Source organism: Coffea arabica, chromosome 6c (genome assembly GCF_036785885.1).
Source record: "Coffea arabica cultivar ET-39 chromosome 6c, Coffea Arabica ET-39 HiFi, whole genome shotgun sequence".
Classification (NCBI taxonomy): Eukaryota; Viridiplantae; Streptophyta; class Magnoliopsida; order Gentianales; family Rubiaceae; genus Coffea; species Coffea arabica.
In genome coordinates this window covers 5,634,204-5,657,990 of record NC_092320.1, presented here as the reverse complement: position 1 = coordinate 5,657,990, position 23,787 = coordinate 5,634,204, and the positions used below count along the sequence as shown (strand labels likewise).

General features: G+C 37.7%; 4 protein-coding genes across 8 annotated transcripts; 3 read left to right on the top strand and 1 right to left on the bottom strand.

The window, feature by feature from the left end:
* The first annotated feature begins 3,817 nt into the window (after positions 1-3,817).
* On the top strand, positions 3,818-10,215 carry LOC113691719 (ABC transporter B family member 29, chloroplastic-like). Of its 2 annotated transcripts, none has more exons than XM_072052332.1 (11): positions 3,818-4,447; positions 4,863-4,949; positions 5,250-5,336; positions 5,447-5,554; positions 6,247-6,513; positions 7,655-7,738; positions 7,890-8,106; positions 8,230-8,315; positions 9,027-9,214; positions 9,454-9,583; positions 9,702-10,215. In XM_072052332.1, exons 1-11 carry the CDS (start codon positions 3,869-3,871, stop codon positions 9,876-9,878), a joined length of 2,010 nt encoding a protein of 669 aa, XP_071908433.1. In that variant the 5' UTR covers positions 3,818-3,868; the 3' UTR covers positions 9,879-10,215. The 2 variants fall into 2 exon arrangements, with proteins under 2 accessions (XP_071908433.1, XP_071908434.1); XM_072052333.1 differs by having other exon boundaries at positions 3,825-4,447; positions 9,732-10,215.
* A 466-nt stretch (positions 10,216-10,681) lies between these two features.
* Positions 10,682-12,624, top strand: LOC113692078 (replication protein A 14 kDa subunit B). The gene is made up of 3 exons (XM_027210419.2): positions 10,682-10,913; positions 11,032-11,301; positions 12,300-12,624. Exons 2-3 carry the CDS (start codon positions 11,043-11,045, stop codon positions 12,362-12,364), a joined length of 324 nt encoding a protein of 107 aa, XP_027066220.1. The 5' UTR covers positions 10,682-10,913; positions 11,032-11,042; the 3' UTR covers positions 12,365-12,624.
* Positions 12,625-13,385: 761 nt separating this feature from the next.
* Positions 13,386-18,893, top strand: LOC113694153 (heterogeneous nuclear ribonucleoprotein Q). Of its 3 annotated transcripts, none has more exons than XM_072052335.1 (9): positions 13,386-13,644; positions 14,874-15,353; positions 15,432-15,548; positions 15,696-15,836; positions 16,049-16,222; positions 16,724-16,931; positions 17,032-17,192; positions 17,943-18,028; positions 18,605-18,893. In XM_072052335.1, exons 2-9 carry the CDS (start codon positions 14,874-14,876, stop codon positions 18,732-18,734), a joined length of 1,497 nt encoding a protein of 498 aa, XP_071908436.1. In that variant the 5' UTR covers positions 13,386-13,644; the 3' UTR covers positions 18,735-18,893. The 3 variants fall into 3 exon arrangements, with proteins under 3 accessions (XP_071908436.1, XP_027068816.1, XP_071908435.1); XM_027213015.2 differs by having other exon boundaries at positions 13,387-13,644; positions 14,838-15,353; XM_072052334.1 differs by having other exon boundaries at positions 13,387-13,644; positions 14,296-15,353.
* A 437-nt stretch (positions 18,894-19,330) lies between these two features.
* LOC113694154 (F-box/kelch-repeat protein At1g57790-like) lies at positions 19,331-23,460 on the bottom strand. Of its 2 annotated transcripts, none has more exons than XM_072052337.1 (3): positions 23,257-23,460; positions 21,229-22,323; positions 19,331-19,641 (listed from the first exon to the last, which is right to left on the bottom strand). In XM_072052337.1, exons 1-2 carry the CDS (start codon positions 23,286-23,288, stop codon positions 21,246-21,248), a joined length of 1,110 nt encoding a protein of 369 aa, XP_071908438.1. In that variant the 5' UTR covers positions 23,289-23,460; the 3' UTR covers positions 19,331-19,641; positions 21,229-21,245. The 2 variants fall into 2 exon arrangements, with proteins under 2 accessions (XP_071908438.1, XP_071908437.1); XM_072052336.1 differs by lacking the exon at positions 19,331-19,641 and adding an exon at positions 19,801-20,095 and having other exon boundaries at positions 23,257-23,459.
* Between the last annotated feature and the right edge of the window lie 327 nt (positions 23,461-23,787).

Genomic DNA, 23,787 nt, shown 5'->3' with positions numbered 1-23,787 from the left:
CTTCACCATCCAGGCAATTACTAAATTTCCCAAGAGTTGCTTGTAACATTTGACTCAAAGAAATAACAATCCATGTTTAATGTCTCGTGTTCAGACTTTTCTCTTATCTGAAAAGATTTCCTATTTATTACTGTAATTAATAGTGGTAGTTTTACAGCTCCCGAAACCTATGCAAGCAAAGTGTAGCATCCTATTTACTTTTAACATTAATTATATAGGGCCTGTTTGGAACCTGAGTTTTTTGGGAGTTTGTCTAAAACTTTACTGTAGTGCACTGTAGAAGTTTTTGAAAAAATTTTGTAGAAATTTTTGTTAGGTGAAAAATTTTGTAAAAGTTTTTGTAAGGTGAAAAACTTTTTTTTTTCCTTTTCTTTTTTTTTTCTTTTTTTTTCTTTCCCTTTCTTTTTCTTTTTCTTTTTCTTCTTCTTTCTTTCCTTTTTCTTTTCTTTCCTCTCTTTTTCTTTTTCTTCTTCTTCTTCTTCTTCCCCGTTACCTCCACCACCCCCAGCTGCAACTCCACCTCCCCCCGTCCCCCTCTGCCCCTTCCCCCTCCCCCCGCCTTCCCTCTCTCCCCCGCTGTCCCCCTCCCCCCTCAGCCTCTCTCTCCCCCGCCTTCCCCCTCGTAGCCCCCCTCTGCCCCTTCCCCCGCCTTCCCTCTCTCCCCTGCCGTCCCCCTCCCTGCCGCCTTCCCCCTCCCCCCGCCGCCTCTCTCTCCCCCATCTTCCCCCCCGCAGCCCCCCTCTGCCCCTTCCCCCTCCCCCCGCCTTCCCTCTCTCCCCCGCATTCCCCCTCCCCCCGCAGCCTCTCTCTCCCCCGCCTTCCCCCCTCTGCCCCTCCTCCCGCCTTCCCTCCCGTCCCCCTCCCTGCCCCCTTCTCCCTCCCCCCGCCGCCTCTCTCTCCCCCATCTTCCCCCCCCGGCAGCCCCCCTCTACCCCTTCCCCCTCCCCCCTCTGCCCCCCTGGCCACCCCTTCCCCCTCCCCCCCTCTGCCCCCTTGGCCGCCCCTCTCTGTGCCACCCCCCTCTGCGCCAGACGTAAGAGAGAAAAAAAAAAGACAAGGGAGGATGATGGCAGGGGAGGAAGAGGGGGAGAGGGAAAAAAATGGGGAAAAAAAAGGACAGGCACCGGCACCGGAAATTGGTGACGGAGCCGGCAATGGAGGTGGTAGTGAGGGAGGAAGAAGAAGAAAAGGGGAAGGGAATTTTTTTTGTTATGTTTTGGATATTTTAAGTTTGTAGGTTAAAAACTTTGATAAGTTTTTTGGGGTTCCTGTAGCAAAAGTTGTTAAAAAACTAGTTTTATATAAACTTGGTAAAAAACCAAGCTTCCAAACAGGCCCATAGTAAATCTTACTATCTATACACTATCACGATTGGATATACGATATATACGTAAAATTTAAATTTTAAATTTAAATTCAAATTATGTATCATGCATATCTATATTTATATAAATTTGAGAAGGGATTTTTAGTAACAAGTTTTCATGCATTTTCACACAATCAATTCCATTTTTCTAGCATTTCACATTTAATTTAATTTATAAAATATATTCCTTTCAACTTTCACATCTACTCTTCACATTTGAAATTATTCGTTACCTTTTAAAATCATTTCATTTCAAATTATTGGTTAATATGCATGTTATCCTATTTGAACTTCAACCCATCACGTTTTCGATTGTCTTGCGGTATTTATGATTCTACAACAATTAAAACTTCTATAAGACCATAAAAAAAGATAACAAATATAACATCTTTTCATACTTTCTTACTAATTTAAATAAGTAAGATTATTTACACTCCAATTTTGTTATTCACACTTCAATAATCATTTTGGTTATATACTTTTCATTAATTATACTATATGATAAAACAAATAGTGGAATTGCAAATAATAAAAAATAGAGTGCAAATAATATTTTCTTAAGTAAGAAGTGGCTTCAATGTCTTTTTAATTTAAAAAAGTAGTGACTCCACTTATATAGGAATTTGATTTGAAATCTATTAGTGGGAGGGTAAATAAAAAGAAAGTATTGCCAAACTTAGTAAAAGTAAAAAAGTAAATGACAATATTTTATTTTTTAATTTAGTAATCCTAAGTAAAAGGGTAAAATTAAATAAAAAATATTCATGAAATAATGTCGTGGATTTAAAAAATCAAGAATGGTACCATTCATGAAATCCAAATTATAAAATCACTAAATAAAAAACAAAGTACTGCTAGCCTTTTAATGTGGAAACTTTTTTTTTGAAATATTCATTTTTGATAAAAAAAAATAATGATAATAACAACACCAATTCTACCAAAATTTATAAAAAAAAAAACATTATAGTTTAAGAGAAAGATATAGAACATTCAACCCTAAAATACTACTTAATTTGTATATATCTGGCCCAAATTTGATATTAGATTTGAATAAGAGTGCAAAACCCAAACACTAAGGATAACTTTTGATATCATTAATTATTTAGTATTCTTATTGCTCTCTTCATATGTAAATATGTATTTGCTATGTTAAATATATATATATATATATATTGATTGTAGTACTTGAGAATATTATAGATATTATCAGTTTTTCATTCCCATTATTAGATACTAATAATTGCAACCATTGTAATCAATTTTCAAAATTATATTTTCATTATGATAGGTAAAATTAAATATATTGGGTTGCAGGGATATGAATTTAGAGATTAGATATAGGGGGGATGGAGGGAAAAAAATAGTGAGAAGTTGAAAAGTGACGGGAAAGGTTGAAAAAAAAATATGGATTACGAGGATGGGCAGAGAAGGGAGAGAGGAAGAAAGAGGATTGCATGAATATGATTGAAATGACAAAAAAATAATAATAGAGAGAGTGGTACCATGATAGAAGATATGAAAGTCGTAAGAGGCATCTGATGACTAGGTGTCGGATAAGGAAAAAGAGAAATGATGGTGATTTTTAATAATTTAGAGAATTCTAAAAACACGTATTACGGAGATTTTTTTTAAATATACGTTAAAGTTTATGAAAAATGCTAATCTAAATGCATTAAACAATTATAGGGACACAAGAAAGGAGAAAGATTTTTTTTCCTAAAAATGGAAGAAAATAAATTGGTTATAATTTATTTTTTTTATATTATGAGTATTGATATATGAGTATAACATAATATGTTTTGTCAGATATTGATAAATTAATTTTTTTAAAGAAAACTCTTCTCACCTTACCATCCAACTTAACCCTCTCCTTAAATCCGTTAACAATTTTTTTATCATGTAAATCATTACAGATTAATTTTTTTTTTCAAAATATTAAGCATCACTTCTTTAAAATTTTTAGTATATATATTTATTATTTTGTACCATAATATATAAATATATAGAATATCATTTTGATTTGAAATATAATCCCGTGCATAGCATGGGTCAAAACACTAGTAATGATGAAAGTGTATACGCTGTTAGTGTATGAAGATTAATCTTTAATTATATAGGTCTCGCAAGTTGTTAGTTGCATTGTGGAAGAAAACATGAAATGATATCATTCTTATCAATATATAAAGAGAATGTGTGGATTATATTATCTCGACATGAGATTAAGCATTTCCATTGGTAATCACAATTACTAGCTGAAAAAATTATCAAATACAGCTGCACTTTAGAGACCTTATTAGTGTTCTAATAAGAATCCATCATATATATTGAGCGAATTAGTTCTCGGATTTGTTCTCCGATGATCATGAATCAAAGCCTCCCAAACAAGCCTAAAGAATTTCCAAAGTGCGAAGGTCATTATAAAACGTCGGCGTTTGCTTCCACCAGAGTAGTACTAACATATTATTTTACTTAGTAGTAAGTACTTTGCCGTCAAATTACGGTATGGCGCTACTGTTTCAACTTACACCGCCAGTTTATGACTCCTACTCCCCTTCCCTCCACCATTTCCAACTCTGTCGCCACCGCCTTTCAAAACGTCACCGCTGCATTATTCCGTCCTGTCTCAAATCCTCTACTCCCGGGGCCAACCTCAACTCTACACCACATACACTTGCCCGTCTGTACCCCCTCACACCCTACCTCCAAGCCCAATGGCAACCCGTCCTCTATGGTTGGCTCTGCGGCGCCATTTCAGTCTACTCTCTATCCCAAATCGTACCCAAGGTGGGCAGATTATCCGCTGTCTTGACCACTTTAGATGCTGTGACGCTGCGAGACCAGGGTTTAATTTTGGGTGTTCTCGTGCTTGTAAGAATTATCTCGAGTTACTTGCAGCAGGCGTTCCTCTGGGACGCCGCTCTCAACTGTGTGTATAATATCAGGGTTTCTGTATACCGTCGAGTTTTAGAAAGAGATTTAGGGTTTTTTGAAGGTAAAAATGGAGTTTCTGCCGGGGATATAGCTTATCGGATCACAGCTGAGTCCGCAGACGTAGCGGATACTATTTATTCCTTCTTAAACGTGAGTGTCCCTTTTCCCGCTATACTTATTTTTATTGGATCGGGATTGGCTTGATCATTATTTGAACTAAATCTGGACAAGCTTTTATCTAGCCAAGCCAGAGTCGTGCTCAACTGCTTGATGTATGTAGTGTAACTTCTAAGCTTTTGGAAACTGGGGCTGAGGCTGACTGCAGCTAAAAAAAAGGCTAAAACCAGTAAAATCTTGTTCGAGTTTTGTTTGACCATGTGATAGATTGATCTGAAACAAGCTCTTTTTGAGTCAACTAGCTTGATTCGTGATTATTTTCAATGCAATTTTTTTGGTGGCCATCAGCTGTGTGAAAACTTTGCCTTTATGGTTTGCCAAGTGTACTTCTAAGGCTGTTGGATATATTGCTCTATAATATAATTTGTTTCTCTACTTATTTTGGCAGACCATTGTGCCCAGCACCTTGCAGTTATTAACAATGGGTACTCAGATGCTGGTCATTAGCCCTGTACTCTCCTTGATTTCAGCTTTGGTGAGGAAATGATAGGTTATAAGTTTTTGTTCTCCTGTTTTGTGGTTTTCTATGTGTGTGTTTTAATGGAGCATCCGATTGCACTGTCAAATCTATGGCATTTCTTGACCATGTGATAGATTGATCTGAAACAAGCTCTTTTTGAGTCAACTAGCTTGATTCGTGATTATTTTCAATGCAATTTTTTTGGTGGCCATCAGCTGTGTGAAAACTTTGCCTTTATGGTTTGCCAAGTGTACTTCTAAGGCTGTTGGATATATTGCTCTATAATATAATTTGTTTCTCTACTTATTTTGGCAGACCATTGTGCCCAGCACCTTGCAGTTATTAACAATGGGTACTCAGATGCTGGTCATTAGCCCTGTACTCTCCTTGATTTCAGCTTTGGTGAGGAAATGATAGGTTATAAGTTTTTGTTCTCCTGTTTTGTGGTTTTCTATGTGTGTGTTTTAATGGAGCATCCGATTGCACTGTCAAATCTATGGCATTTCTTGAAGGTGATTCCAGTTATGGCTCTTATGGTTGGATGCCTTGGTGAAAATCTTCGTGAGATATCTAATAGAGCGCATCTTAGTGTTGCTTCTCTCTCGGCCTATTTGAATGAGGTATGGTATAATTTGGCTGGCATACGTTTCATACACGTTAATGGTTTAATTTGGCTGGTATACACGTTAATGACTATGTTGATTCCTCTATCTTGAAAATTTGAGTTCATGATGGATGGGTATAAGAAACACTCTGTGTTGTCTTCTTTGCTTGTAAAAATCAGCACTATTTTCTCTTCATGTGGAGCAAGTGGAGCTATCTGTTTTGTTGGTCATGAGCTGTTTCTTGGGAGTTGTGAGGCATCTTAACTTACTCCGCAAAACTTTGAACTATTGTATTATGCCTTCTCATTGTATTAAGCCTTGATAAAGCTTTCACAACTGATTACCAGAATTTGCCTTAACTGCAAGAGATTTGTTCCTTGGCCTTTGGCCAGGTCTATGCTGTTTCCTGAAAGAGCACAAAGGAAATGTATTCGTAATTTTTTGGACACGTGCATTCTTGATATATTTTTTCTCTGCCTATCATGTGCATCACATTTTTGGATCAGCTTTACTTATGCATGTTGGTCTTTCCTTTGTTACATCTTGATTACCAGTTATGGCATTTTTAAAGTCAAGTTGTGGTGCCTCAAAGCCTTCTTTGGCAATTAGCCTTTCCTCAGTTTTTGTGATTGTATAATTTACTGGCTATATATTTTTTTATTACATGCTTAGGATAACTGTGTAATTCTGTTCGTTGTTCAAAATAGGTTCTGCCTTCAATTCTTTTTGTGAAGGCAAATAATGCAGAACTCTGCGAAAATGTCAGGTTTCAGTTGCTTGCTTCCACTGACTGCTCTGCGTGTTTAGACAAGAAGAAAATGAAGGCCTTAATTCCACATATAATACAGATCTTTTATTTTGGGCTATTGTTCACAATTTGTGCTGGCTCAGTGGTAGCTTCAAGAGATTCATTGGATTGTTCTGCAATTGTTTCTTTCATAACATCATTGTACCTGTTGATCGAGCCGATTCAGGTAACATTTTCTTCAATGTTGTGAAGCATTTTACATGTTAGTAGTATTTCTCCTCATGTAAGTGTCTGGTTCTTTATGAGTTATACACCTGCTTTCATTGGATGTCTTCACATAGTTTTACAATTTTGGATATGACGAAGTTTTGGTTACTTCTGAAATCCCAATTACTTGCACTAGAATTTTATCCCTAGAAGGTTATGAGTTTCTCTCCCTGATGAAGGACAAAATTTGGTACAGTTTTCATCTCTTACTATTGTTTGAACTAAGTGATAAATGATGGATTCGTACCAACAACTTTGTATTTGTTACCCCTTAGTTGTTGACACCATGTATGAGGGATTGATATTGATTAGTTCTGAGGCATTTTTTTTCTTATAATATTTCATTTAAGGGAATAAGGTCATGACACAGCTAAACAAAGCCAAAAAGGGGGAAAAAGGTCATGATGCAGTAGATGGCGCATTGCTAAATAATCTTTTACAATCATTCTTGGCTCTGTTGTCAGTATGCATGTGTAGATATGATCGTTTGCAAGCATGGTGCTCATAATTTTTTACTGGTTGACTCTCAACAAATTAATGCATTTTGAGGTTTCAGGGCTGACATTTCTGGTACATGAACATTTTCTGCAACTGTTCCTTAATTGGTTTTATACTTGGTATCAATAATTGCGTTGAACTTAATTTAATATCTATTTAATTCCTAGGTTGTCAACTTGTCATGAGAACCATGAGAGAACAGGTTCCAAAACTCAATTTTCCTTGGGACTGACTGACAATGCACTGTTTCATAGTTGATGGGATATTAGATACTGCAAGAGATATGGTTGTTATCATCCTTCCAGTGCTGCTGCAAATTTGCAGTTCTATATTCATCAACTGGTAGTTTTAGTTGTTAATATAGAGATGATATAATGTGCCATGTGATTACACCTAGCTAATTTCTTGTCCTACCTAAATTATGCATTTTTTGTGTGAAGATGATGGAAATAGTTCAGGTCTTTATTTTGCGCATCTTTCTAATGCCTGAATGTTCTTTCACATCTATTTCTCCATATTTTTGTGATCCTCCGTATTTATATCATTGTTAGAATATATGGAGCTATCTTAGAGTATAAATCTAAGTTTACAGGATTATGCAGGGTGTGGGTAAAGCATACAATGAATTAAAGCAAGGAGAGCCAGCAGTAGAGCGCTTGTTTACTTTGACAAGTTTTATACCTCAGGTTTTAAATCATTTAACTACTTTCTATTTGGATAGGATCTTCCTCTTTTTCTGGTTGGGGGGTGGGTGTGGAGAATATACCACCTGTCAGCCCTGGCAGCATCACTCTTTATTTGTGCAACAAGCTATTTATTCAATTTTTTGCGTTTTAGGTGATTGAGCAGCCAGATTCAGTTGAATTAGACCAAGTTCTTGGAGAAGTAAAATTTTCTGGTGTCTCTTTTAGATATGAAGATAGTACACAATTTGTTTTGAATGGTGTGGATTTTCGGATCAAAGCCGGAGAGATTGTAGCTCTTGTTGGGCCATCAGGAGGAGGAAAGACTACTGTTGCAAAACTTCTTCTTCGCTTGTATGATCCTGTTTGTGGTAAGTTGTGTTGTCATTTCAACATATGCTTTCACATTTTCAATTGGCCTTTGATCCTTGTTTATGATCACTATACCCATCTTTCCTATTGTGTAGAGGAGCTTACTTATTTTCTATTGACAGGTGTCATACTTATGGATGGCCATGATATTCGAAATATACGACTGGAAAATCTAAGGAGGCATGTTGGTCTCGTCTCTCAAGATGTAGTGAGTGGCAAGATACTGATCTAGTTATGTTCTTCACGTTTGTTTAATTCTAGTCTTACTTTGGTTTGAGGTATCTTTTCAGTTTGGCGCTGCTTCGGTGAGAAACAGTCCAAATATTGTGTGAAAATTTTTATTCAGTTTAGGGGATTATTAAATGAGTATTTTGCATGTAATGTGTTTAAGATTCATCTGTTGTTACATCTTCTGTCTGCAGTTGATGAAAACATCAACCATAGGATGATGGAGTTTTAGTCTTGGGAATGGGATATGCATAGCATCAAATATGACACACTAGAGAGCTTTGATTTATAGGATGATAGAGTTTTAGTAGCTTTGAAAAGTTGGGAATGCTGAGAAGTCGTCCTGAAGACCAGTGTCATTCCATTCTTCATTTTCTTATGGAGCTCCATGTTTTAACCTTGAAAAACACTGCTAACTGGGATGAAAGAAAATAATGAGGCTTTGTACTTTCGAAAATCCTAGTTAAGAATGATGAGAAAGCTGGATTGCTGACATTCCTCTAGATATTTAGTTGAACATTAGAGAAATGTGGATGATATGTCTTCTATTATTTTATCCTAACAAAGACCAATTGAAAAATGCATGCCAACCTCGTGTATTTACAGCTATGATTTGATCTATGGAACAGTTCTCACGGTGTCAAAACTGCTTCTGTAGCTAGATCTGATTTTATTTTATGTTGTTTGTCAGACACTCTTTTCAGGGACTATTGCTGAAAATATTGGGTATAGGGATCTAATGGCTGACATTGATATGGAGAGGGTTGAATTTGCTGCTAGAATTGCAAATGCAGATGAATTCATTGAAACACTTCCAGATCGGTATCAAACCAATATTGGACCTAGGGGCTCAAGTCTGAGTGGAGGCCAAAAGCAAAGGTATCATCTTTTTAGCGAGTGTACTTTAGCCTTTCTTAGCCCTGCCAGGGTATGGCATAGAGAATGGCGTGGGTTCATTAAGTGGAAAGTTCTCCCGTGACTCATAGGACGAGTTTTAGCAAAATTGTAGGACGAGTTATCAGTTTTAGAATTTCTTTTCTTCTGAAACATATTGGCTATGGTTTTAATTGTCACAACTGCTGCAGAACCTTCAGTAATATAACATTATTTTATGTCAGACTGGCAATTGCAAGGGTACTTTATCAAAACCCTTCCATTCTGATTCTGGATGAAGCTACTTCCGCTTTAGACAGCAGGTCTGAGTTGCAAGTGAGACGAGCTCTGGAACGGCTGATGCAAAACCGTACCGTAAGTACAATTTTTATTTATTTCTTTATCCTTTTCAGCATCTTATCGCCTCATAGTCATAGCAGCAGCATGAATTATTTTTTCGTTTTCTTTTCTTTTTAACCTTTTGTCCACTTAGGTGCTGATGTACGTCTACGAGTGTTTGCAGGTGCTAGTCATTGCACATCGTCTGGAAACAGTTCTTATGGCCCAGAGAATTTTACTCTTAGATGATGGTAAGCTTCAGGAGCTAAGTCGGTCATCACTTATAGATGCTCAACATACATCACTGGCTTCATTGGCTCTTGTAATATGATGCTTTGAGAGGGAATTCGGAACATCCATTTACCCAAATATGAATTTATTGTTAAATTGCAAAATCAGCTTTGCACCTGTACGGACATTCATCCTCGGGCTTTGTTGCAGGGAAAATGGTAGTTACGATTTACGACCCTAATGCAAGTGCCAGTCATGTTCATTTGTTGTATACTTGCGTTTTACTAGAACATTTATTGTTGTACTGATGTTAATGTAGTTTAAAGCACGCACGTGTATTTCGAATCTTGTTGATTGCTGTAAACTTGCGTTTTAGACATCATACTAATCTTCTTATCGTAGATCAAAAGACTCGGACTATATTTTGGTCTGATGAATCACGCTGTGATTAAGGGTGTGTGTGTGTATATATACTTTCAAATGTTAATTACCCTGTCATATTTCAAAAAAGTTTACAGTACGTATTTCAAAAAGGATCTTCTAACCATGGACACTCAAAACTGTTTATGCGAAGAATAGGATAGAAGTGAAAATTTTCGGTAACTCTATAGTTAATTACCCTTTATAGTTAATTACCTTAATAAATACCCTATTTAAATAGGCTTTCATTGAGCGTGTGTGGATAGAGTGTATTATTTGGAATAATTGTTATAGTATTTTTTACGATGTGGTGTATGTAAAATAAAAAGATATTTAAAAATATTTAAAAAAATAAACTAAAAAATATGTTATAATACAAATAAAATATTATATGAAATAATTCAGTAATTCAAACACACTCGTTATTTACCACCCAGTTAATGCTAGTTCGGTTTCAATCCGACCCGCGTCCTATTTTGCAGATCACTGGGCGGGAACACTTGCCGCCACTTCCAACAAAAATTGTGAAAGGCCCAAGGAACATGAAAAGGAGAGGATAAAAATTTAATCATAGCAGTAGTAGCCTCCCTCTAGGCTCATCAGTGGTCACCACGACAAACACATACTCCATTACTAGTGGTAGTACATGTTACTGTAGCAGAGTCGCAGGTTTAGGAATCGAGGAATTTCCAAGAAAACCTAAAAGGTTGAGGAGGTAAAATATCTTAAAATTCTCCCGATTTTCCCCTTTGATTTTATTCAATAAATCGAAATGGACATCTCTAAGGATTGATATTTGTGGTTGATTTTGTTATATACTTGTATTATTGCAGATACAGAAGAGATGGACACCTCAAGCCCAGCAGTATTAGTGAACGGCGAGTTACTCCGGATGCACGTCGGGAAGCGGGTAAGAGCCGTGATTCAAGTCTTACGCTCCGACGGAAGCGGCACCGTCACCGGAAAATCAACAGATGGGCAACAAATATTCGTGAAAGGGCATCCACCTGCTCCCCTTTCCACTTTTGTTGAAGTCATTGGTATTGCTGATAGCAATCAGTCTATCCGCGCCGATATCTGGACCAACTTTGGCGATGTTTTTGGTAAGATTTTGCACTTTTTAACATTTCTTTCATTTTTTTTCCCATTTTGCTCTCTCTCTCTCTCTCTCTCTCTCTCTCTCCTTAAAAAAAAAAAATCTTCAGTGGCTTGTTTTCTGGGGCAGACTGCTCGTCTTGGCTTGGGTTTTTTGATTGCTTATGGTGCTTGTATGTTAATGATTTGTGTAATTGAATTTGTACGGCTATGCGTGGATCTGTTAGATTGAAGTGGTTCTTGTGACCCTTGAAATCTAAATTGCTTTGATGCTGGAACTGGTTTGCCAACGACTCGCCCGTATTAAGCGAACTTATTCCTTGAGCATCTCTTGGCAATGGCTTTAGATTTGCCGGTTCCTGTTATATTTTGGGCACAAATGGACGTAAAAGCCTGAAGTGTAAGTAGGCATATCTTTCTATGTTTTGCCAATATTGGTAGTCAATTTATCCTTATCTGAAAAGGGCAGGCTGGTGATTATTGCCGGATCTTGTAGGGAACTTTTCAATATTTTCTTAGCTCTCGTGTCAGACAATTAAACTATTTGTACAATTGTTAATTAGGAGTTAACCATGAAGAATTAAACACGAAAAAGGTTTTCCAAGCTTCAGGGAGTAGGCGTTTTAGAATCCATATAATGGCAGTAAGTGTTTACTTGGTTACTCTGATCAAAGTGGACCAGATTTAGAACTTCAGAACTCTTTCATGAGCCCCGAATAGGTTCACTAGTTAGTTGAATTTTGATGCTCATGATGATGATAATGCTCGAGCGCATATCAGCGGTAGATATTAAAGGATTGCTTTTCACTGAAGCCCACATGTTTTGCTGGTGGATCCGTGACTCTTCTGATGAGTATGTTATGATGTCTTGCGGAACTAAAAACGGCTACATTTTTCTTGCGCGAAAAGATTACCTTGTATGTATGCTGTTGCCAGTTGCTACTCAATCCTAAATGAAGCTTTTGCTTTCATGTTTCTGATTTGCTTATCTTTTTGGTTTTTCCAGATACCCAAGGCTACAACCATATTTGTCAGCTTGCAAACGGGGAGTATAAACACTTATTTATTTGAGAGCTCAGGCTGGAATCCAGGGCCATCCTTTGAGTACCTTCGTTTTGCGTTATTTTTGGTGGATGCTCACTTTTTACACCCTGCAGTTGCTAGTGCTTTAGTTTTATTTGTGCTTCCTGATGGATTTACTTTCCTAAATCTAAAAGCTAGATCTCTATTGGGGAACTCGTTCATTGTTCTGCGGTCATGCTTCGTTTAAATTCTGATGTAATCATTTGAAGGATATAGTGTGTAAGGAACTGGCATTGCGATTGTTCCTATTTGAGTGCCTCCATGCAAACAAACTACACTTCCTAAAGGAGTACGGTCAGGATATTCTAGGCGGCAAATTTTGTGTTAGCTTGTGCAAGGCTGCTGAAATGAAGATGGTTCTTGATCAAACTGTTCAGAAATTGTAAACGAAGTTTCATTAGTAATTGAAAATTAGCTAAATTGAACAGCTCTGGTTAAAATGTGGAAGTATGCTTTGGTTCAAAGTGAGGTAGAAGAACAACGGTGTTCTTTAAAACAACGGTGTTCTATGGCAACATATGGATATGAACGTGTGCTTATTATTTTGCTTTAGCCCCCTCATTTTCACCAAATATGGTACTCTACTCCGTCAACACCTCAAACATGCATCAGCCAAGAATGAACCAGATCTTGAAAAAATATCCCCGCAGATGATTGTTAGAGTAGACTCCGACTTATAAAATTATTTCTCTCTCTCTCTACGTACCAATTAAATGGGATTCATAAAATTTACCAATCAACTATATCAAGAATAATAAAGCTGAAAAGTATTAAGGCCCAAAATTTTAACCTGGTAAGCCTCTGATTTGTCAAAAAAAAAAAAAAAAACCATTCATTAGTCTTCGTTTTCTTTAGGCAAATCTGATCTGACTCAGAAAAGTGATGGATGGGCTTTTAGGATTGTTTGCGCCACTCAAATCAAATGGGCCTAAAGCCAATCACCGTCGTGATTTAGGATCGATACCCCAACTGGTCAGGGCTGTCCAAGTGCCGGTTTGTGGCGCGAGAAAGCTGGGGCAAAATGATGGGCGCATCAGGGAAAAGCTCTCTCGAATAAAAATTCAAGTATCCCAATCTCGAGGGCAAACGGGTCATGTACCATTGCTCCTTAACCTTAAGACTTCGAGGGGAAGAAAATATCCCAAATTGTCAAAACCCTAATTATCATCACCGCAGGGGAGCCATTCAATTTACTGGGTTGCCAAGATAATTCCAAATCCAAAATCCGGGAATTTCTTTAGAGAGTTCGAAAGATTCAAGATTCGTTGGTAATTTCTTCAACTACACGCCTAAATTCACAGACGCATTTTTCAATATTTTTCTGCATTTGTATATGCCTTTTCTTTTATTGTTAGATTGATCTCTACCTGTAATTTTTTTTTCCTGTCTTTCTTTTATGCAATCCCTCGTTTTCGCCATTTTGATATTTTCCGCTTTTTTTTTTTTTTGGGGTTGGGGTGTTTCTTTTTTTGGGGTGGGTGTGGGTGCGGGGGGTCTGGCGATAAATTGGGTGGACGTTTAACTTTATAATGTGGGTTTCTGAGCTGAATGGATTCTAGTACATTAGAGAAGAAAGTCCTTGTATGTTTTTTCATATTTGCCTTTTTGCCTACCTCAAAGAATTTACTGCATTCACTATATCGTCTGAAATGTCTCAAGCTAATTAGTCGAAAGAAGTTATTTGACGAGATCCATGACCCGCAAATTTTCATATATTGTTCAGAAAACCTAGGGAAAAGCATGATAGCTGCAGGATTGGGTACTTTCTCTATTAGCAGACGAGACAGATTTATAGATTTGCTATGTCTGTAACAATTCATGCCCTTTTCTTTGATGGTTTATATGTAGAGAAATGGTTCTGCAACATGCATTTTAGTTTGTTTTTGATTGTACATTTACGGAATGTACATTTACTGCAGGAATCTTACTGTTGTTCTGGGGATGAATTCTGGTTGTGGGATTGATTTTTTAAATGGGGATTGACGGTTTCTTGATGATCAAACTAGTTTAGCATTCTTTTCCCCATTTGGAGATATTTCTCCAATTTTATTGCTTGTAGATCTCTTTCACATCCCTTTGTTGATTTCTCTTTTTCCTTTCTAATCTTTTGTGAATTACATTGGTCCTATTGATGGTTTTGATTAAAATCTGGACATGACTATTCGGGGATCGAACGTCTTCATTCATTCATGTATTCATTTTTCTCTACCTGTTGAGTATCATCTTCCTGTCGATCATCTCTGGAACTCTCCTTTACCTGCCTTTTTTTGTATTACTGTATTCTATCAGCCCTTAATTGAAAATTGTTCGAATTGAAACTCCTTGTAGCCACACCCCTAATGGCAGAAATTCAATTAACAATCTTACTCAGAGGCTTCTTTTGGCCTCTCATTTTGTTTCCATCTATCCGTGCTTGTCTTCTTTCTTTTGCAAATGTTTCTGGCTTCTTTGCTCCCATCAGAGTTCCAGCACAAGCTTATCTTTTAAGATCTATAAGATGCCAAGGACGAGGTCAAGTGCTGCAGCTACTAAACCAGGCGAAACTAACAAGCTTGTTGAGTTCGAAGATCATGTGAACACGGATGGAGAAAATGATAATGACGAGGCAGTGGAGGAGGAAGTTGAGTATGAAGAAGTAGAAGAAGAAGTAGAAGAAGAAGTAGAAGTGGAAGAAGATGAAGAGGTAGAAGTAGAAGAGGAAGAAGTGGAAGAGGTAGATGAGGATGAGGAAGAGGAGGAAGTAGAAGAAGAGGAAGAAGAAACAGAGGAACATGATGTCAGTGGTGGTGGTGAGCAGAATGTCATAAATGATGAGAACATGAAAGATGCTGAGATAGAAGAGGAAGTGAAAAAAAAACACAATCAACTTCTTGCACTTCCTCCTCATGGTTCAGAGGTTTACCTCGGTGGCTTTACTCAAGATGTTTCTGAAGATGACCTTGGGAGTTTTTGCGGATCCATAGGGGAAGTTACAGAGGTAAATCATTTCCGTCCTTCTTGTGTGCAATGTCTATTTGACTTCTTATCCTGCAGAGGTTTTGCATGCCAATTGCAGATCAGGATAATGAAAGGAAAGGGCTCAAATGAGAACAAAGGATATGCATTTGTCACTTTCAGGACGAAGGAAATGGCATCTGAGGCCATCAAGTCTCTTAATAATACTGAACTTAAGGTAAGTAGGGCAGTCTTGAAACCCTTTCCTTTGCCAAGAGAACTTCTTCTCTTCTGAATTATCCTGCTATGATTTCCATTTTTTTCACATCCGTACCATTCAACATTTTCTGACTTTTCTGGTTTACAATGGAATCTGTATTTTTAGGGAAGAAGGCTGAAGTGTTCTACATCTCAGGAAAAGCACCGGTTGTTCATTGGTAACGTTCCAAGAAGCTGGGGGGAGGAAGATATGAAAAAGGTTGTAACCAAGGTTGGGCCTGGCGTTATTACTGTGGAGCTACTAAAGGTCTGGGTCGTCCCACTGCATTTTTTGTCATACTGTTTTTATTGAGTTAGCATACCCTTTCTTCCTTAAAAAGAGTGATACCCATTTCTTTTGCTTGTTATCTATTAGTCTCCTCCCTCCATGGAACACCCCTTTCTCCCAGCAAGGCATGGATAGATAAACTTTTCTGTTGGGTTGTGTATGTTTTGATCAATTAAGAGGTGCTGTTACAGGACCCACAAAACTCTAGCCGAAATCGTGGTTTTGCATTCATTGAGTATTACAATCATGCATGTGCTGAATATTCCAGAGAAAAGATGTCTGATTCGAGCTTTAAACTTGATGAAAATGCCCCAACAGTGAGCTGGGCAGACCCAAAGAATGTAGAATCTTCGGCTTCCTCTCTGGTAATTCTCTTAAATTGAACAATTTTACTGATACTTTCATTGGCAATGAATCTTCTAGCCCCAAGAATGATTATAAAGTTCATCCTGCTATGGGTAATTTCTTACTCTGTTTCATAAGAAGCCTTCAATATGCATCAGATATTAATGCTCTTTTGAACTTCTTTGACCCTGCCTTTCCATTGATATCTGTTGAATGTATTTGCTTAATAAATGTATAGGTGGTAGTCTGATTTAGTTGGATACATATATTACATCCTCTAAAAGGGGATTTTCTATTTTAAGTGATTTTTATGGATTTCAACTTATTGAAGTTGCTCATTATGCTAGATAGGCACATCTTTCTTCAATGCGTAGAAGAAAAACACCTGCTATATCCTGCATCTAGAGACTGCACCATATTTTTGTGAAAAAACGTCTACTGTGTTACTTAAAATTGCATTTCGGGAGTTTGTTCAGTTTTGTTAACTACACTTATGTGGTAACTTTTTTCCTCATTTGTAGGTTAAAGCCGTCTATGTGAAGAATCTACCCAAAAATGTTACCCAGGATCAGCTGAGAAAGTCGTTTGAGCATCATGGGAAGATCACAAAGGTGGTTCTTCCTCCTGCAAAACCAGGGCATGAAAATAGCAGATTTGGCTTTGTTCACTTTGCTGAAAGATCTAGTGCAATGAAGGCTTTGAAGAATACAGAGAAATATGTGATAGATGGTAAACTGTTGTTTGAAAATTACTTCATGTACAATGCTTTCTTTATGATAACTTCTTGTCAAGTTGATTTTGGTTGGTTAATACTGGACTTACTTGATAGGTCAAGTTTTGGAGTGCTCGCTTGCTAAGCCACAGGCAGATCAAAAGTCTTCTGGACAACCAAATTCACAGAAGGCAGCTGTTCTTCCTTCCTATCCCTCTCCTCTTGGATATGGCTTGGTTGGTGCCAACTATGGTGCTGTTAGTGGAGGTTTAACCCAAGTAAGATAATATTCAATTTGTAGGTCAAAAGGTTTTCTTTTTCACATAGTTAACTATCTCCACTTTTTCTTTTGGGTTCAGTTGGGTCTTTGTGCTCTATCTTGTTCTCATTGTGTGCTATATTAGCTTGGCATGCTTATTTCCATTTTTCAGTTCAAGAGCAGGCTTATTTTATTACTGAGTGCGCAATAAATTTTTCCTTTTTTTTTTTACCTCTTTTTGAAAATCCACATAGAAGAACATACTTAAATTATATGCTGGTTGGGCAAGAAAAATTAATTATGCATGTTTGGTAGACAAGCTACTGCATCTCATGTATGTGAGCATGCGCTTCTCTTTTTTTTTTTTTTTTGGTCAAGTAGTGTGCCTTTGCTTGTTTGTCTGTTAATCACTTCTGCACTGACAATGATTATGAGATTACATACTCCATGAATTGCATAATACAGCTTTTGTTTTGACTTGATACAGTTTTTGGGCCAAATAAATAGTATTCTATTGCATGTTAGTTACTAACTTACATTTTATTTCCTCAATATGATCTATAACTATTTGGGGAATAGTGCCTTGCTTGAAAAGTTAATTCACAATTTTCTGTTTTCCTGAATACAAATTGCATGTAATTACTGAGACGAGATTATGGTGCAAGAGTTCTTAGACAATATTCTCTATCAAAACCTGGGTTAAGCATGAGTATAGCAGGCAATGATTCTGTTCGTTGAGATCCTTTCCTTTTTTTTTTTTTTTTTGCAGCCGCTGGTCTATGGAACGGGAGCTGCGCCTCCTGGCTTGGCAATGATACCGATGCTTTTGCCTGATGGAAGGATTGGATATGTCCTGTAAGTAAACGCTTCAGTGTTATTTGAACTTGGAAGTCTAAATCCCTGTTTTCTTATCGTAGTGGTTCCTAAGAAGCTTTAGTACTTCATGGCAAAAATTCTAGACCTGAGTTCCAGAGGATTCCTAAATGTTGTTTTGAAGATGTACATAACATGGAAGAATAGAAGTATTAGTTGAGTAGGATTATCATACATGTAAAGTTTGAAGACGGTTGATGCAGTTCCACATAATGGATTTTCTGCTGATATGTGTGCTTGTATTATTGTCATCTACTGATCTAGCTCTGAATCCTGTGAAATTAGTTTGGTTTGCCATGGTGATTTTACGCGGTTTTGGTACTAGTTTTTCTGTCATGTGCTAAGCCTTGCCACATCCTATTCTTTTTGACTACTGTAAAAGGCTTGATCATGGTTCCAATTTTGGAACTGTATTTGCTAAGGTTCAGAGAATAGGCTGAAATTCTTTAGTTGAACAATTGTTCGGCAGTTTGAATTCCAAGCTTTCTATCACAAGGTGCTTTAATGCAGAAAGTTCGAAATGAATCTTTCTCTCACTCTCTCTCTCTCTCTCTCTAGGCAACAGCCACAACCTCAGACACCACAACCATTGCAACGAGGTGGCCGCAGTGGGACAACAGCAGGTTCAAGTGGTGGAAGACGTGGTGGTGATAGAGGCCGTGGACGTAGCCGATACAACCCTTACTGAGGAATGAATTCACTGTTTGACTTCTCTAGGGTGGTCTCGAGCGTGGGATGCTCATTTGAAATGTATTTGTCTGACATTTGAACATGGAGATAGTTTGTACATCAATGTGACATATAGGGAAAACAACTGAAATGGCAAGTTGCATCTTCTTTTTCAAAATTTCGTATTTTTCCGGGCCTTTTAATTTGCAGTTTCACTTGTGAACGATTAGAGGAAGCTGCCTGGCTAAGTTCTACAGATTTTAGGGAATGTTTACATTGAAAAGCTAACCTACCACGAGCATAAAGTTATGTTTCCCATTTTCCTTTCAAATTAAAGATGTGATCTATGTCAAGAACGGGCATCCATTTGGAACCGAAATCGTACATATGATCAATCATGGTTTGGCGTTGGCATAAAATTAAGTACGTGCAATTGAATTTGAGGTGGGCGCGGCTTGGGCATCCATCCGGCGCACCATTTGGCTAGCTTGACCAGCATGTATATATGCGGATGCCGGGTGGATGAGTTCCTGTGAGTTTTGAATCCTCTGGTCCTAGCCCGTCTCGTGTATAAGCGAGTACCCAGCCCCTTTTTTTTTTTTTGATATGATCAAATACTGTGAAACAAGCATCATATTTTTCGAATCAATTCGGATATCATGGGTTTTTAAATCAAGGGGTATTTTGGCCCGCTTCTAAATTAATACTTGATCAGGGCAGAGAGTGAGATGCTGGAAACATGGAAAGGCATAGCTAGCAGTACTGACAGAAGGGCCAAGGATGATTCACTGCAAAGCCCGGGTTTCGTTCTGTCGGGGACTCCTCTTCACTCTTCAGGCGGCTAAAAGCTCATCCTTAATGGCTCAATGGGGTTCGCTACCCAAAGACCTCGCAAGGTGAGATTTTAGTTATGAATGCTATATGGCCTGATTAATCAATTACAAATTTGCATTAGTGCACGATTACTCAGCAATACCAAAGATACATGCTTCAAATACAACTTCCGGAGATGCTAAATTCTCATGTTCATGACATGCCCGTGAAGTTATTATAAGTAAAGGGGAGAAACACCATAAAAAAAAAAATTCAATAATTGCAAAATGCATTTTTGCCAGTAAAAATATAAATAAAATCACTCAAGTGTCTAAAGAAAAATCTACACTCCTCATTGTAGTTTATTGATCTATTAAATAAACTAAACACCTCAAAATTCTGCATCCTAGAATAAACCCAAAGTACAACTCATATCTTCATGCGTTATTAATTGACAAAGAGAAAAGAGGTGCTGCACTGCCCTTCAATTCAACAATCTCAAACTACACGATACTTATTAGCAGCATTATCTTGCTTGAGCTTTCATGTAAATGAAAGAGTGAGCTCCTGACAAGGTAAAACAAAAGGAATTTGAAATTTTCAACTGCAGTTATCAAATTGAGATAATCAAGCTATTCAGGTGTTTATAATGCGTACAGAGCATCACTAGACCGTGATTATCTATATCACACCACTAATTACTGGAGAGTAACAAAGATATGTAGTTCGCATATCAGAATCAAAGTCCAATCATATTTCCATAATACTCGAAGATTCTGATGTTAAAGCAAACTTCTTTTATAAGCAAGTGCAATCATTCTTCGGGAAAGGGGAGAAAACAGATACTCAAAGAGGTGGGGGAGGAGTTAAGACCCTAAAAACAAACTCATGTCCAACTAGTTGGTTCACGGAGGACCGGAATTTGCTCCTCTGATTCCCAGTAGTGGCTTAATGGTGGTCTAAGGGGAAAAGGTAGTCCTGCTCTATAATTGGCATTACCAGAAACACTTGTTACTTTCATGTTTCTGCCCACAGCATTGTGGTTGCTTACCTAAATTGAATACTGCACCATCCAGAGTCAACCAAATTAATGAAAAACAAAGGCAGAATAGGCTTTCTTTTGCTAAGATAAGTTCCACTTCCTACTTCCCAGGTCCTCCAAGTTTTCACCAGCAGCAGTCCACAATTTGCTTCAAGTTACCAATGGGGGCAACGGCCATTTGCTCTCATTTACTCAAAAACTAACTTTGGTTTTTTTTTTTTTTTTTAAATGAAAGTTCGCGCCTGCCGCACAATTTTTCAAAAGAGATCACTGAAAGACTTGAACAACCAACCATGTATACAATTTCTATCACAAATAAGATGTGATAGATCTAACTCAAATGAACCAGCAACTCAACAAAAGAGGAAAACCAGATACATTCATAATTTGCAGAACAGAAGCAAGATAGACCATCATAAGCAACAGTGCCCAAGTCCCTAATACTATTCGACTTGCAATAATACTACTTGAAGAGACTCAAGCTTTGTGATTATGTATACTGTATCAGAAAGAATACTAGGAGTTTGCTAAGATTAAGAAACCATGCATAAGTCACCTGTATAACAAGTATCATCAATGGCACCCCACACAGATTAAGTAAAATGGTCAAGGGGGATAAAAAAGGTGTCAAAACTTCTATAACAAGAAAAACAGTTACCTATTCCACTGGCCTTTCTAAGCAAAGCTTGAATGATCTTCAGGTGGTTCAATCCAAATGCTTCCAAAAGGATCTTCTTCCCCCCAATCATAGAACTGCTTTCTGGGGTAGTATCTATTATCGTCAAGGGAGTATGACACGCAATGCTTTCCATAAAAGCGAACCTTAGAAAAGTAAACACTATTTCTCATAGTCCCAAGAAGATCTATCTTTGCATGGGAGGACAAGAAACTTGCAAAGATAGATAGACCACCTAAAGTTTTCACCTCCACCCATTCTTTAATTGCTTGGTCTAATTTATACATCACAGGGTTAACTTCAGATGAAGTGTATATAACAAAAATTTCCCCATTGTGCTCAGCCATAAATTTGCTCTTCCACCAATTTTTTACGAAAAAATTCTCAGGGCATTTGGGAGGGGGCAGTACATGAACAACCCAACTGCGCTTTTCTGGATCATAAACCCCCAACCAACCAGTGAGGCTCAGACAATAAAACTTTCCACCACAGAAGACCAGCTTATTCCAAATGCTGCTAACAAATGGCAAACGGTTTCTGTAATTGATGGTTGTCCATTCAGCTGCTCTAGGATGGCAGGTACTAATGGCAATAATGGTGGGGCTGATGTGCTTAATAGTAAACACAATACAGCAAGAAGACGTTGGAGCAGCAGAGAAGGCAACTATTTGGTATGTCAATTCAAGTTTAGGCAACTTAATCAACTCCCTTGTATAGGGGTTAACAAACATCAGACGATTGGTACTAGTCTTGTATATAAGCAACCAACCATCTTTCGAATAACAAACCTTGGAGCCAACTAACTCAGGCAACTCAAGAGTATAGAATGTACGGTGCAAAGGATCATAGAACTCAACCAAGTCCCCATATTTTGGAAAGAACATCAACCAGGGAGGTTTATTCACCACTCGCACTGAGATGGCAACAGCAAGCCACTGTTTACAAACAACAGAAGCACGGATATTTTCGCTCAAGGTTAACCGTGAGATAACCATTTCCAAAAGGTCCTCTGGAAGCTCCAGCCAGGTCTGCTGTGCATCTGGCTTATTCTCTTTATCTCTACTTTCTTCAGGTAATCTACAAGTATGAAATTGAGAAAAGTTAACGCCAGTAGTTCTCAAAGAATAATCGCAAAGACAACAAGCAAGAAGAGAAGGCCAACAAAGCCATAGTCACTAATAGATGTCCACAATGGATACAACGTAGGAATGTCATATATCTTACGCTATAATCCAAATATAACCCTACAACAACTATGCTGGAGTTTGAAACTGCATGACATGTGATTTGATCAATCCCCTGAAAAAAAAAATTGACAAGCCTGCAAAAGTTTAAATGAAGCCAAATTCTATGTGACCATCAATGACCAGAAGTCCCTGACTGCATCAATCAATCCATTTGATTAAGTGATAATGCGCATTAATATATGTTTGGGTAGCCAAAGCGCATTAACCACAAATTATTACGTTGTGATCTCTAATCATCTCCATTTTCCATAGTAGTTTCAGAGGAACCTCATCCTCATTTTCTAAATGCAAAATTGCTAGGATATAGCCCCACAAACACAAACACATGCATCAAGCAATCTTCAATTTCCCAAGAGACGTAAACGTTCTGATGCGTAACACGAGATATAAAAGGATTCATTCGGTCTCTCGAGTAAACCTTTAAAAAAATGTTATAAAAAAAAAGGTTGTACTATCGACAGCAATGAGATACCAGGAGTTGAATAAAATGATAAGTACTTAACCACATCTAAAAGAATTGGCGGGTTTGACACAGGTATTACATACTCAGAACCCACCAAAGACACCCAATTCCTCCAACTAAACCCCCGCCTCCCCCCCCCCCCCCCCCAAAATTATCAGAGGAAACACGCTCGAATATGGCAAAAATCCTTTCTGTGAATTCATCCATCCTAGGCGAGATAAACACCACATTTGCATAAATCAAATAATCACACTCAAAATTCAACCGAAAAAATGATTTACTGAAAAGGATCAAACTCACTTTTTCAACTTCCTCCTTTTTCTTCCAGCCATCAGGAGTAAGGGGCAGAAATGATCTGGTTTCTGGAGGAGAAGGGAATCGAAGGCGGGCAGCCGGTTGGCCCCCCGGGGGCACTTTTGTAGAAATGTCGCGGGGGAGGATGGGGCGTTGAGAAGGGGAATTTACTGAGTGAAGCCAGCAGTGTAGACACTTCTTAAGACTCGCCACTTTTTATATACGACGACTACATGAGTAGTGTTTTACCACCTCAAATTATCTTTTTCCACAGTTGTTTACGTCTGGACAACGCATTATTTGAAATACCTCCTCCCTCTCATTAAAAAAGTATGCCCATAAATGTTATGAAATGTAAAATCTAAAAGAAGCAAGACTTGTCCATAAATATTATGAATTCAATTCTTAGTAAGTAATATTTTTAAATCCAAATTGTTAAGTGAATCGAATGAGTTTCTAGTTTTGTGGTTCAAACTGGTTCAACTAATTGAATCCTCTTTAAATGTATTTCTTTTCTTTATTTTTTATTTATTACAA

What these genes read in the sequence shown, in the direction of transcription:
- LOC113694153 (XM_072052335.1), top strand. Translation starts at nt 14,874, where the DNA reads ATGCCAAGGACGAGGTCAAGTGCTGCAGCTACTAAACCAGGCGAAACT. An exon ending in AGAGAAATATGTGATAGATG is followed by an intron (nt 16,932 to 17,031) that starts GTAAACTGTTGT and finishes CTTACTTGATAG; the next exon opens with GTCAAGTTTTGGAGTGCTCG. An exon ending in GGAAGGATTGGATATGTCCT is followed by an intron (nt 18,029 to 18,604) that starts GTAAGTAAACGC and finishes CTCTCTCTCTAG; the next exon opens with GCAACAGCCACAACCTCAGA.
- LOC113694154 (XM_072052337.1), bottom strand. Translation starts at nt 23,288, where the DNA reads ATGGCTGGAAGAAAAAGGAGGAAGTTGAAAAA. An exon ending in AAAAGGAGGAAGTTGAAAAA is followed by an intron (nt 22,324 to 23,256) that starts GTGAGTTTGATC and finishes TCATACTTGTAG; the next exon opens with ATTACCTGAAGAAAGTAGAG.
- LOC113692078 (XM_027210419.2), top strand. Translation starts at nt 11,043, where the DNA reads ATGGACACCTCAAGCCCAGCAGTATTAGTGAACGGCGAGTTACTCCGG. An exon ending in CAACTTTGGCGATGTTTTTG is followed by an intron (nt 11,302 to 12,299) that starts GTAAGATTTTGC and finishes TGGTTTTTCCAG; the next exon opens with ATACCCAAGGCTACAACCAT.
- LOC113691719 (XM_072052332.1), top strand. Translation starts at nt 3,869, where the DNA reads ATGGCGCTACTGTTTCAACTTACACCGCCAGTTTATGACTCCTACTCC. An exon ending in TCTCCTTGATTTCAGCTTTG is followed by an intron (nt 4,950 to 5,249) that starts GTGAGGAAATGA and finishes TTATTTTGGCAG; the next exon opens with ACCATTGTGCCCAGCACCTT. An exon ending in TCTCGGCCTATTTGAATGAG is followed by an intron (nt 5,555 to 6,246) that starts GTATGGTATAAT and finishes TGTTCAAAATAG; the next exon opens with GTTCTGCCTTCAATTCTTTT.